This window comes from Sapajus apella, unplaced genomic scaffold (genome assembly GCF_009761245.1).
Source record: "Sapajus apella isolate SASKATOON/1434 unplaced genomic scaffold, GSC_monkey_1.0 scaffold25, whole genome shotgun sequence".
NCBI classification, from domain to species: domain Eukaryota; kingdom Metazoa; phylum Chordata; class Mammalia; order Primates; family Cebidae; genus Sapajus; species Sapajus apella.
In genome coordinates, this window is record NW_022436965.1 from 17690343 (window position 1) to 17704344 (window position 14002).

The 14002-nt window shown below is 38.8% G+C and overlaps 1 protein-coding gene across 8 annotated transcripts in view; it reads right to left on the bottom strand.

The window, feature by feature from the left end:
• Positions 1–14002, bottom strand: part of DNM3 (dynamin 3) — a 549446-nt gene that overhangs the window by 96003 nt on the left and 439441 nt on the right. For 4 of the 8 annotated variants that reach the window (XM_032291679.1, XM_032291676.1, XM_032291678.1 and 1 more), the window contains one exon: positions 1916–1927. The exons of the other annotated variants lie outside the window; for them this stretch is intronic. In XM_032291679.1, the coding sequence (XP_032147570.1) occupies positions 1916–1927 (12 nt within the window). The remainder of the gene's footprint in view (positions 1–1915; positions 1928–14002) is intronic. 8 annotated transcript variants of the gene reach the window in all.

A 14002-nucleotide genomic window follows, 5' to 3' on the forward strand; every position in this document is an offset into this window, starting at 1 on the left:
GGGAATCTGGAGATCCTGAAGGGCTTTCTGCATTATCCTAGGGAGACCATTAAAGACCCATAATTTTAAATTTTTGAATTTTCTCACAGTATTGAGTGACTTGAAAATCAGTAAACCGTATTAAAGTGAATATATTTTTTTTAATCCAGAAGAACTTAATCAAACAGAACACAACAAAATGGATGGCTTCTGCTAAGAAGAAGTAGATTTCTTTTTTTTTTTGAGGGGGGTGAGTTTTACAAATGTCTTAACTCATCAGTGAATCCACTAGTGAAAGAGAGAAATCCTAAATGCTTCTTGAGTGGTCTGAGAGTTAGCACCTCCCCAAAATGTCAGCAGCCGGCTCCCTGATCTTCAGCATGCACAGGCTCCCTATTTGTGCACTCACAATTAGTCCAGGATACTTTTTAAAGTTTTGTTTTGTTTTGCTTGCAAATAAGAAATGTAACACAAGAAATTTCGAACAGAGACTCAGTGCAATGCAAGTGACCAGGATTAAACATACTTATTATTCAATAATTGAAATATATTTTATGGCATAAGAACTAAAAATATGGGTTTTTACATTTTTTCCAAATGTCTTTTCAAAGAGTGGTAGCATTAGTTATAAATATTAGCCATTACTTTGTGGAAGAAATCTTTAATCAATTTCAAAAGGTACCTGCTGTTTTTAAAAAGCATACTATACATGGGCTGAGTTCACCTCTTTACTCCTTCACAAATGCCTGTCTTGTGCTTTTCTGGTAATACTTTAAGTTTATTAAATATTATTACTTGGGTCATAAGCAGTTATATCAAGCTATAAATTTATAAAGTGACACATTTTCAATACCAACCATCTATGTCAGCTTATTCCATAATAGCACATTCCATCAAATTAAACTGCAAAAGATTTCCCACATTTGTTTTACATTCTATATGTATGGCTTATGAACAGCAATTTTGATGAATTCCAGCTGGTTTGAATATGCCGGCCAACTCTTATACACCAGATTCTTTTCAATTCTTATTGTGTTCAGTGAGGCCCATTTTAAGTGGGCCACCTGGTAGGATGAAGCACTAATATATCTCCACAGAAAAAAATAACAAATCACCCAGCTAAACATAAGGCTATCTTCTCAAACTACATTACTCTTATATTTCTAATATAAGTGAGAAATAGTTCTAATCTTTTGGAAAAGTTGAATTAAAATTTAAACAAACTAGCAACCATATGAACTGTTAAATTGCTCATTGATCTATTATAACAACAACATTAAAATAGTTTCCACCATTCCTGTGTATTGCCTGGTTTCACAAATCTATCATACACATTTTGGCCACCCCCCTGCATTCTGCATACCCTCCTGCTTCCATCCAGCTGGAAGACATCAAGGGCACAGAAGCCCAGTGAAATGTTGACCCCACCCTCCTCCATCCATTTTAAGGTACTTTCAAAGCCAGAACACTGATCTAGTTCAGTTTCTTCAACAAAGCCAGCCATACTGCTATTTAAGACTCCAGTTTGGGTTTTTTGTAACTGCACATTAACATAAGAGCTTTGATTTTTAGTCAAAAACTTCAGCTGCACTGAATTTCATCAGATTGCCATACCTTTCTGCAGAAGAGTCCTCATTATTAAATCTTCAAATCTACTCTTATTGTGGGAGCTCTCTCCTTATACTATCAACCTCTCTGAACTAGCCAACAACCAAGCCTGAAGGATAGAATGTTTCCCTTCCAAAAAGTCAAAACAGAACAGCCATCACGGTAGAGCAAATGCGCATTTCCCCCCAGATTTGCACACTCCATATAATTCATGCACTGTAACAGAAGGCAGTCATTCCAGCATGCACAGGAACACTCTTGCCAAGACATGCAGGAGCGGAGCAGGGGTTGAGGGGACAGAAAAGCTGCAAGAGGACAAAGAACTTACTTTGTTGTTCCCCTGTGCATATAGCCGCAAGGAAAAGAAGGAAAAATATGTTAAACAGAAATTTATTTTAAAATTATGAGGGTTTTTTTCTTCTACCTTCTCTGGATATAAAAAACAAAATAAAATGATGAGGCTTTTCTTGCTAGAGCAAAATCAAAACAAATAATTTATTCACTGACATCTCATACATATACATACAGCATCCAGAACTCATGGACAAGTCAGAGAATCCACGTAGGTTACATGAAATGATACATTTATAACAGCAGAAAATTATGACAGTTCCCCCCTTTCTTTCTATTTGGAATACTTGGGATATGGGAACGTGGCCAGAAGGAATTGGTTTGAATCAGTAATAACTGAACTGTTAGCATGAAAGGCAGAGCATTTCGTGTGCCGGCTTGCCCTTTCCTGACAGCTCCTCCTCCAACATGCCAAGCAGTGGAAAATTTCATCAGCCAGTGCATTTTTAAACAAACACTGCATCCTTGGTTTCAAAGAAGGTGGAAAAAAAAAAGAAGGAAAGAGCAGAGGAAAGGAGTGGGTGGTTCTGGGGAGACAGGGTAAGCAGACCTCCATCTGGACCGTTCCTTTATTTTGTAAATTATGAGTCTTGCCTTAGGTTGGCATGGGAAGCAAGGACTGTATAGTGGGGATGCTGCCAAAACAAACACTAGTCCGCACTCAAGAAATGGGTCTGGAAGGGTTAGTCACAAAAATGTAGTCATTTCTAAAAGCGACACTCTGGGTAAAGACGCAGAACCGCCAGCAGCAGGCGGCAGGGCAAATGGCTCTCCTGTTTCAACCCTGAGCTGCTAGAGTATGATTTATATCAAACAATTTAACTCACATATGGCCTAAAAAAATAAGGCGGTGATTCATTACTCCCGGGGCAGCCCAAGTCCTCACAAGGTCAGATTCTGTGGGGGAGACGTACGGGCCGGGAACAGATCTGAACTTTTCTCACAAGGGGCCCAGAAGGAATTTCTTGCTGAGACACAGGGTTGAAGAGAGCTGTGAGTAAAGTGTGTGCATCTGTGGAGACCTAGAACAGGGCGGAATCACAGGTCAGGCTGCAGATCTGGCATTTAATTTAAGTTGAGGATGCGGAGGGGGAAATAATATATACAGATATTTTCTGGAGAGTGGTGAGGCAATGATCCCACGAGAGTATGTTTTCTGGAAAACAATGCCAATTGGTGACTCCAGGGAAATGCCTAATCCAGGGACCATCATATTTAATAAAGAAAACAGAAATTTAAAGACACTGATAAAATAGTGAAGAGAAGCTTCTTGGCATTATGACTTGCCATGATATAACCGTTAACACACTGGCTTTTCTGAGACATAAATAATGGCATGAGAATGAATGAAGGGGGAAAAAAAGAGTCCTTTTTAAAAATGATGCCAACTGTTCAATAAGGCAATAAAGATCCCCACTGGGAATTTTATCGGGAGTAAAAGTCTATTTTAGAGAATAATGGGACCCTGGTTCTCTGAAAAAAAATGCAATATTGCTGAAAATACCTCAAACAGATGGAGTTTATTGCATTCCTCAGCAGTGCAGCTTTTGATCTACCAAATAAGTTTCAGGAGTTCAACCAAGTATTTTTGCACATTAGGGAATGACTGGCTTCCCCACTCGATGGCAGATGGTTCTGTTTGTAGTGGCAACAATGATGTCACAGAGTAGGAGGCCTTAATCCTTAAATACAAGTGGAGGATGTGGTGTGGCTTGGCCATTTCTTGTTGCATTCAATCATTTCCCAACTGTCTATTCTGAGAGAGGCATAACAGTCATGAATGGTGAAATGTAAATGCTTTACAATTCCCTTCACTACTCTGTGTGGCAGCAATTTATGTTTAGATCCCTAAAAGCACTTCATTGAAGAAAAACTATGACTCTTCAGAATCAGCCATGTAGCTCTTGTAGGTTCCGCTGAAAATGTTAGAACAAAGTTATGTGTGAGGGAGCTAAGTATTGGGCATTTTAAGTTTTGTAATGTTAGACTGCTGAAAAAATGCATATGAGGGGTTATCGCCACTTTAATAAATATTTATGCAGGTCTGTGGCCATTCAGCTCTTTCTTCTACAATGACGCAGAGACTTTTTCTCCTGTTATTTGACACAGAGAAAAATTCACTTTCAGATTTTGTCCAAGAGGAATTTCTGCAGTTTCAAAAGGACTTCATTGTAAAATGGTTTCAATCTGCAAAGCAGACCTAAAAGTATCAGTTACGGCTGGAAGAGTCCACAATTCAGAAGGAATAGTGAAGTTTCAGGGTGATTCACTTCCTGCCATCATTTTTAATCTCTTTTTTTTGTGAAGATTAATTCATTATATGTGTGTGTGTGTGTGTGTGTGTGTGTGTGTGTATAGTTTCACTTTAGATTCAGGGGTACATGTACAGATTATTAGATTCAGGGGTACATGTGCAGATTATGCAGGATTGTTGCATAGGTACATACATGGCAATGTGGTTTGCTGCCTCCATCCCCATCACCTATATCTGGCATTTCTCCCCATGTTATCCCTCCCCAACCTCCCTATCCCCCGCTGTCCCTCCCCTAGTCCACCCAACAGACCTCAGTGTGTGATGCTCCCCTCCCTGTGTACATGGGTTCTCATTGTTTAGCACCTCTATGAGTGAGAACATGCAATGTTTGATTTTCTGTTCTTGTGTCAGTTTGCTGAGAATGATGATTTCCAGATTCATCCAAGTCCCTACAAACGACACAAACTCATCGTTTTTTATGACTGCATAGGATTCCATGGTGTATATGTGCCACATTTTCCTTGACCAGTCTATCATTGATGGGCATTTGTGTTGGTTCTAGGTCTTTGATATTGTAAACAGTGCCTCAATGAACATACATGTGCATGTGTCTTTATAATAGAATGACTTACAATCCTCTGGATATATACCCAGTAATGGGATTACTGGGTCAAATGGACCTATTTCTAGGTCCTATTTCTAGGTCCTTGAGGAATCGCCACACTGTCTTCCACAATGGTTGAACTAATTTATACTCCCGCCAACAGTGCAAAGTGTTCCTATTTCTCCACATCCTCTAAAACATCTGTTGTCTTCAGATTCTTTAATGATCACCATTCTAACTGGTGTGAGATGGTATCTCAGTGTGGTTTTGATTTGCATTTCTCTAATGACCAGTGATGATGAGCATTTTTTCATGTTTGTTGGCCTCATATATGTCTTCTTTTGAAAAGTGTCTGTTCATATCCTTCACCCACTTTTGAATGGGGTTGCTTGTTTTTTTCTTGTAAATCTATTTTAGTTCTTTGTAGATTCTGGATATTAGCTCCTTGTCAGATGGATAGATTGCAAAATTCTTTTCCCATTCTGTTGGTTGCTGGTTCAATCTAATGATTGTTTCTTTCACTGTACAGAAGTGCTGGAGCTTAATTAGAACCCATTTATCTATTTTGGCTTTTGCTGCTAATGCTTTTGGTGTTTTAGCCATTCAGTCCTTGCCTATTCCTATGTCCTGAATGGTTTTGCCAAGGTTTTCTTCTAGGATTTTCATGGTGTTAGGTCTTATGTTTAAGTCTTTAATCCATTTGGAGTTAATTTTAGTGTGAGGTGTCAGGAAGGGGTCCAGTTTCTGCTTTCTGCACATGGCTAGCCAGTTTTCCCAACACCATTTATTAAACAGGGAATCCTTTTCCCATTGCTTGTTTTTGTCAGATCTGTCAAAAATCAGATGGTTGTAGATGTGTGGCATTGCCTCCAAGGCCTCTGTTCTGTTCCATTGGTCTGTATCTCTGTTTTGGTACCAGTACCATGCTGTTTCGATTACTGTAGCCTTGTAGTATAGTTTGAAGTCAGGTAGCGTGATGCCTCTAGCTTTGTTCTTTTTACTTAAGATTGTATTGACTATGTGGGCTCTCTTTTGGCTCCATATGCAGTGTAAGGTGGTTTTTTCCAGTTCTGTGAAGAAGGTCATTGGTAGCTTGATGGGATAGCGTTGAATCTATAAATTACTTTTGGCAGTACGACCATTTTGATTCTGATTCTTCCTAACCATGGGCATGGAATGTTTCTCCATCTGTTTGTGTCCTCTCCTATTTTGTTGAGCAGTGGTTTGTAGTTCTCCTTGAAGAGATCCTTTACATCCTTTGTTAGTTGTATTTTTAGGTATTTTATTCTCTTTGTAGCAATTGTGAATGGGAGTTCACTTATGATTTGGCTCTCTGTTAGTCTGTTATTGGTGTACAGGAATGCTTTGATTTCTTCACATTGGTTTTGTATCCTGAGACTTTGCTGAAGTTGCTGAAGGAGATTTTGGGCTGAGATGATGGGGTCTTCTAAATATATAATCATGTTGTCTGCAAATAGAGACAATTTGACTCCCTCTTTTCCTATTGAATACCCTTTATTTCTTTTTCTTGCCTGATTGCTCTGGCTAGAACTTCTAATACTATATTGCCTAGAAGTGGTGAGAGAGGGCATCCATGTCTAGTGCCAGATTTCAAAGGGAATGCTTCCAATTTTTGCCCATTCAGTATGATATTGGCTATGGGTTTGTTATAAATAGCTTTTATTATTTTGAGATACATTCCATCAATACCTATTTTACTGAGAGTTTTTAGCATAAAGGCTGATGAATTTTGTCAAAGGTCTTCTCTGCATCTATTGATACAATCGTGGTTTTTGTCTTTGGTTCTGTTTATGTGATGGATTGTGTTTATAGACCTGCGTATGTTGAACCAGCCTTGCATAACTGGGATGAAGCCTATTTGATAGTGATTGATAAGCTTTTTGATGTGCTGTTGCAATCAGTTTGCCAGTATTTTATTGAAGATTTTTGCATCTATGTTCATCATGGATATTGGTCTGAAGTTTTCTTTTGTTGTTGAGTCTCTGCCGGGTTTTGGTATCAGGATGATGTTGGTCTCATAAAATGATTTGGGAAGGATTCCCTCTTTTTGGATTGTTTGGAAGAGTTGGAAGAGTTTCAGAAGGAATGATACCAGCTCTTCTTTGTGTGTCTGGTAGAATTCTGCTGTGAACCCATTTGGGACCTGGGCTTTTTTTGGTTGGTAGGCTATTAACAGCTGCCTCAACTTCAACCCTTGTTATTGGTCTATTCAGGGTTTCAGCGTCTTCCTGGTTTAGGCTTAGGAGTGTGCAAGTGTGCAGAAATTTATCCATTTTTTCCAGGTTTACTGGTTTATGCTCATAGAGATGTCTGTAGTAATCTCCGATGGTAGGTTGTATTTCTGTGGAATCAGTGGTGATATCCCCTTTATTGCTTTTTATTGCATCTATTTGATTCTTTTCTCTCTTCTTTTTTATTAATCTGGCTAGAGGTCTATTTTGTTGTTCTTTTCAAAAAAAACAGCTCCTGAACTTACTGATTTTTTGAAGAGTTTTTTGTGTCTCTATCCCCTTCAGTTCTGCTCCGATCTTAAGTTATTTCTTGTCTTCTGCTAGCTTTTGAGTATTTATTTTTGATCTTGCTCCTCTAGCTCTTTCAATTTTGATAAGTTGTCAATTTTAGATCTTCTCTTGCTTCTCATGTGGGTATTTATTGCTATAAATTTCCCTCTAGATGCTGCTTTAAATGTGTCCCAGAGATTCTGTTATGTTGTGTCTTCGTTCTTGTTGGTTTTGAAGAGCATCTTTATTTCTGCCTTCATTTCATTGTTTATCCAGTCAACATTCAAGAGCCTGTTGTTCAGTTTCCATGAAATTGTGCGTTGCTCAGTTAGTTTCTGAATTCTGAGTTCTAATTTGATTGCACTGTGGTCTGAGAGACTGTTTGTTATGATTTCCGTTCTTTTGCATTTGCTGAGGATTGATTTACTTTCAATTATGTGGTCAATTTAGAGTAACTGTGATGTGGTGCTCAGAAGAATGTATATTCTGTGGATTTGGTGTTGAGAGTCCTGTAGATGTCTGCTAGGTTTGCTTGGTCCAGATCTGAGTTCAAGTCTGGGATATCCTTGTTAATTTTTTGTCTTGTTGATCTGTCTAATATTGACAATGGAGTGTTAAAGTCTCCCACTATTATTATGTGTGAGTCTAAGTCTCTTTGTAGGTTGTTAAGAACTGGCTTTATGTATCTGTGTGCTCCTGTATGGGGTGCATATATATTTAGGATTGTTAGCTCTTCTTGTTGCACTGATCTTTTTACTATTATGTAATGCCCTTCTTTTTCTCTTTTGATCTTTTGGTTTAAAGTCTATTTTATGAGAGACTAGGATTGCAACTCCTGCTTATTTTTGCTCTCCATTTGCTTGGTAAATCTTCCTCCATCCCTTTATTTTGAGCCTTTGTGTGTCCTTGCACGTGAGATGGGTTTTCTGAATACAGCACACCAATGGGTTTTGACTTTTTATCCAGCTTGCCAGTCTGTGTCTTTTGACTGGGGCATTTAGCCCTTTTACATTTAAGGTTAATCTTGTTAGGTGTGAATCTGATCCTGCCATTTTGATGATAGCTGGTTGTTTTGCCTGTAAGTTGACACAGTTTCTTCATTGTGTCAATGGGTCTTTACCATTTGGCATGGTTTTTGAGTGGCTGGTACTGGTTGTTCCTTTCTATGTTTAGTGATTCTTTCAGGAACTCTTATAAGGCAGGCCTGGTGGTGACGAAATCTCTCAGCAATTGCTTGTTCATACAGGATTTTATTTCTCCTTCACTTATGAAGCTTAGTTTGGCTGGATATGAAATTCTAGGTTGAAAGTTCTTTTCTTTAAGGATGTTTATTATTGGCCCCCACTCTCTTCTGCCTTGTGGGGTTTCTGCTGAGAGATCTGCTGTGAGTCTGATGGGCTTCCCTTGTGGGTAACCTGACATTTCTCTCTGGCTGCCCTTAGCATTTTTTCCTTCATTTCAACCCTGTGAGTCTGACGATTATGTGCCTTGGGGTTGCTCTTCTTGAGGAATATCTTTGTGGTGTTCTCTGTATTTCTTGGACTTGAATATTGGCCTGCCGTGCTAGGTTGGGGAAGTTCTCCTGCATAATATCCTGAAGAGTGTTTTCCAGATTGGATTCATTCTCTCCATCACATTTGGGTACACTATCAAACATAGACTAGGTCTTTTCACATAATCCCATATTTCTTGGTGGCTTTGTGCATTTCTTTTCACTCTTTTTTCTCTTATCTTGCTTTCTTGTTTTATTTCATTGAGTTGATCTTCAATCTCTGATGTCCTTTCTTCTGCTTGGTCAATTTGGCTATTGAAACTTGCATATGCTTCGCGAAGTTCTCGTGTTGTGTTTTTCACCTCCATCAAGTCATTTATATTCTTCTCTAAGCTGTTTATTCTTGTTAGCATTTCATCAAACCTTTTTCAAGTTCTTACTTTCTTTGCATTGGGTTAGACCACGTTCTTTTAGCTCAGAGAAGTTTGTCATTACCCACCTTCTGAAGCCTGTTTCTGTCAATTCATCAGACTTGTTCTCCATCCAGCTTTGTTCCCTTGCTGGTGAGGAGTTGTGCTCCCTTGCTGTTGAGGAGTTGTAATCCCTTGGAGGAGGAGAGGTGTTCTGGTTTTTGGTGTTTTCATCCTTTTTGCGTTGGTTTCTTCCCATCTTTGTGGATTTATCTACCTGTGGTCTTTGTAGTTGGTGACTTTCGGATGGGGTCTCTGAGTGGACGTCCTTTTTGTTGATGTTGAAGTTATTTCTGTCTGCTTCTTAGTTTTCCTTCTAACAGACCCCTCTGCTGTAGGACTGCTAGAGGTCCACTCCAGACCCTGCTTGCCTGGGGATCACCTGTGGCAGCTGTAGGACAGTAAGGGTTGCTGCCAGTTTCTTCTTCTGTTATCTTCATCTCAGAAGGATGCCCGCCAGGTGTCAGCCTGAGCTCTCCTTCATGAGGTGTCTCTTTGGGTATACAGAGCTCAGGGAGCTGCTTGAGGAAACAGTCTGTCCCTTATAGGAGCTCAAGTGCTGAGCTGACAGCTTCATTGTTCTGTTCAGAGCTACTGGGCAGGTACGTTTAAGTCTGCTGCAGTAGAACTCATGACCACCTTTTTTCCCAGTGCTCTGTCCTGGGAAGATGGGGCTTTATTTATAAGTTCCTGACATGCTGCTGCCTTTTTTCAGAGATGCCCTACCCAGCAAGGAGTAGCCTAGTCACAGTCTTCCAGCAGAGGTGTTGCTGAGCTGCTGTGGGATCTACCCAGCTGCTATGGAAACTTCCTTGTGGTTTTGTTTACAGAGGTATAGTTAGAACTGCCTCAGTAATGATGGTCTGCTTCAGTAATGGTGGATTACCTCTATAATGGCAGACTGCCTCAGTAATGGCGGACTGCCTCAGTAATGGCGGACTGCCTCAGTAATGGCAGACTGCCTCGGTAATGGCAGACTGCCTTGGTAGTGGTGGATTGCTTCGGTAATGGTGGACACCCTTCCCCCCACAGAGCTGGACCGTACTGGGTCCAACTGTGCTTGCTGTGAAACTCAGTCCAGAGCATTTCAGATTGCTGGTCTTTGTAGGGGTGGGAACCGCCAAGCCAAATCACCTGGCTCCCTGTTTCAGCCCCCTTTTTTCAGTTGAATGGGCGGCTCTGTCTCCCAGGTGTCCAGACACCAGTTAAAATGGCTGCCCAGATTTGTGTGAGTTTTTTTTACAGAGACCTGCTGTGCTGGCTGAAACAGCTGTGCTGGAAACTCATGGCACTTTTCAGCCCGGGAATCTCCTGGTCTGTGGACAGTAAAAACTTGTTTGGAAATGCAGTGATCACTCATGCTCTGCATTGTTCTCACTGGGAACTGTACTCCAGAGCTGTTCCTATTCAGCCATCTTGCTTGATAAGCATTTTTAATCTCTTAAGAAAAATATATGATAGGGGAAGACCACTTATATGTATAGCTAATAAAACCTCTTTTAAAGCTCTGAGGTGTCAGACTTGGTAAATATGCAAAACTGGATTTGCACCAAATTTGTTTCCAGGACATTGTTTCAGACTTCCTACCAGTAGGCAGGTGTCTGAGAGTAGAATTGTGAATTCTCAGCTCCCGACAGCCTCTCTGCTCACTCCTGACTGTCTAATGGAGGCTGGCCTGTCCCCCCAGGGTGCATCAGATCTCCCTTTAAACAACTCGGTTTGCTCAGCCAACAGACAGGAAACTCTCCTTCACACACCCAAATCCCACCAATAGTTTCCTAAGGGAAGGGAAGCAATACTTAATTGGGAATTACAGCTTCACAGACATAATGATTTTGAATCATAAATATATCATTGTTCTACTCCCACTTATGAGTGAGAATGTGCAGTGTTTAGTTTTCTGTTCCTGTGTTAGCTTGCTGAGAATGATGGTTTGCAGCTTCATTCATGTCCCTACAAAAGACATGAACTCATCCTTCTTTATGGCTGCATAGTATTCCATGGTGTATATGTGCCATATTTTCTTTATCCAGTCTATCATTGGTGGGCATTTGGGTTGGTTCCATGTCTTTGCTATTGTAAATAGTGCTGCAATAAACATGTGTGCATGTATCTTTATAGTAGAATGATTTATAATCCTCTGGGTATATACCCAGTAATGGGATTGCTGGGTCAAATCGTATTTCTGGTTCTAGATTCCTGAGGAATAACCATACTGTCTTCCACAATGGTTGACACTCCCACCAAGAGTGTAAACAGGGAGGGAAACATCACATACTGGGGCCTGTCGGGGTTGGGGGCTAGGGGAGGGATAGCAGGGAGTGGGAGGCTAGGGAAGGGATAGCATTAGGACAAATACCTAATGTAGATGACGAATTAATGGGTGCAGGAAACCACCATGGCACATGTATACCTATGTAACAAACTGCAAGTTCTGCCCATGTATCCCAGAACTTAAAGTATAATAAAAAATATAAACAATAAATACGTAAAGGCTAGGAGACATTGAACACATTCACCCAGTTGAAGCCACCGAACTAGTTGTGATACAGAAGAACCTTCACTTAATCCTGTAAAATCACTCTGAGGAAGGCATTATTTTGAGTTTACAGAGGGATCAACAATTGGCAAGTTAAGTAAGTTTCCTGAGCCACATGGCTAGTAAAAGGCATGCTCAGGATTAAAATGTGAGTGGATTTGACTTAAAGTCTTCCTCATTCCATGGCACACACTATATTTCAAGGAACTTAAATTTGGAATTCCTTACGTTTTATATAATTTAAATATTGTAAGTCAACAAAACTGTGCCAGAAAAGTCAGTTGTTTGTTATATCATGTTCTTTAAATATTTAATCAAATTCACATTTATAATCATATATGTAGGAAAAATTTATGTACATGTGTTAATAAAATAATCTTTTAAAAGTTTTCTAATTGTAGCCTAATACTACTAATACACATACACACACACATACACACAAACGCAATATAGATTGATTATATTTCAGTCGCATCAGTGAAAATAACTATTAATTACATTAGAGATATCTTTACTTTGAAACTGGATAGAGTCCTACATATTTTCTTAATGATATCAAATTTTACAATGGTTGTAATTTCAATTTAGTGACCACAGAAAATAGAAATGGAAGAAATAAAATTCTGCTAAATCTAAATTCAGATTTAAATATAGTTTTAAAATATTGTGGCTGCTCAGAAATATCAAGTTACTGGTAGAACGCTAAATCTGTGGCTCAGAGGAAGTTATGTTTAAATTCACAGAGTAAGTCAGTAGCCAGAATCCAGGACTCCTTATTTCCATTTTAGGGTCATATATGCCACTGCTCAGACCAAAAGTCTACATTTTGCTTTGGATCTAGAAAAGTGAAATAGCATAAAAGTAATTAGAAAATCCATGTGGAAAAACAGTAGGGCTATTGTAGTTTATATAGATATCCACTGTAGTTTTATCACATTGTATTTATTTCCACCTTTGTCTTTCACTAGGCTTGGAATTCCTATTAAGTAGGAATTTCACCTTTTTAATCTTTGAATCTCTAGAGCCCACTTTAATAGTGATGGATGAAAGGAGAGAAAGAAGGGAGGAAAGGGGAAGGAAAGAAAGAATATTTTGGAAAACCCCAAGATAAATTAAAGGCTAAAGAAACAGGGAAGCAGAACATTTTGACACGAGTGACAGAAAACCATTCCATCGCTTGGATGTGATAGAGAAAAACATGTAGTGAGAATATTATTTTTAAAAGCATGCGTATATCACCTCACTAGAAAATAAAATCTGTCCAAAACAGCATTTCATTCAAATTTGGGTTATGGCTATTTATCTAATAATGTCAGACTCACACATCAAAAAAAAAAGATCTATATGGAAATTTCTTTCCAGTCAAAATAGAGGTCTCTTGTGCAGAAAGCAGAACTTTGTAAGTTTAGACTCATATCCATGCATGACACATAAATGTTTCATTATTAGGGTAGCAATTGACTGATGTGTAGACTCAATGGTTTACTGATATGAAAGCAAAATCACACTACTTAGACATTCTAAAAATTTACATAGATGGAGGCATCTGTTATTAGGTTATTTTGTGTTCACTAAGTCTTTCTAAATTAGGAATTACTAACTAAAAATAATTTCCTTCCCCAAAATATGTGAGTGTTCACAAAATAGAAATTTTAGACAAGTATTCTAGTTAATTTCATCAGTTAGCTGCCATTTAAATGTCTGAAAGTCAACAATTATGTAATATAACCTGTAGGACTACATGGTGCATAATACAAATATTGTTTATGATAAAAGCTGAGAAAAGGCAACACCATCACATACTGCTCAATTTAATTTCCTGTGTTGCCTTTGCTATGTAGTAAAAATTCCTTTGTCTTGACCTTCTTATTATACCAAATATGTGTTTATAAACAAATAAAAATGATATAAAAGAATCAAACCAGATTGTATAGTATGTCTCTAGATTTGCTTAAAATTGAGTATTCTAATTAAAAATAGAAAATATTTCTTTGTCTTTTTGATGTAGAGCTATGGTAACATAAAAATCCAGCCAGTTTACTGGGAGATGAATAACTTTGATTTTTCTAGGACACTTATTACCTCATAAGAGATTCATTATAAATTTTTGTTTTGGAGACAGGGTATCACTCTATCACCCAGGCTGGAGTGTGATGGAATAAACACTGTAGCCTGGACCTCCT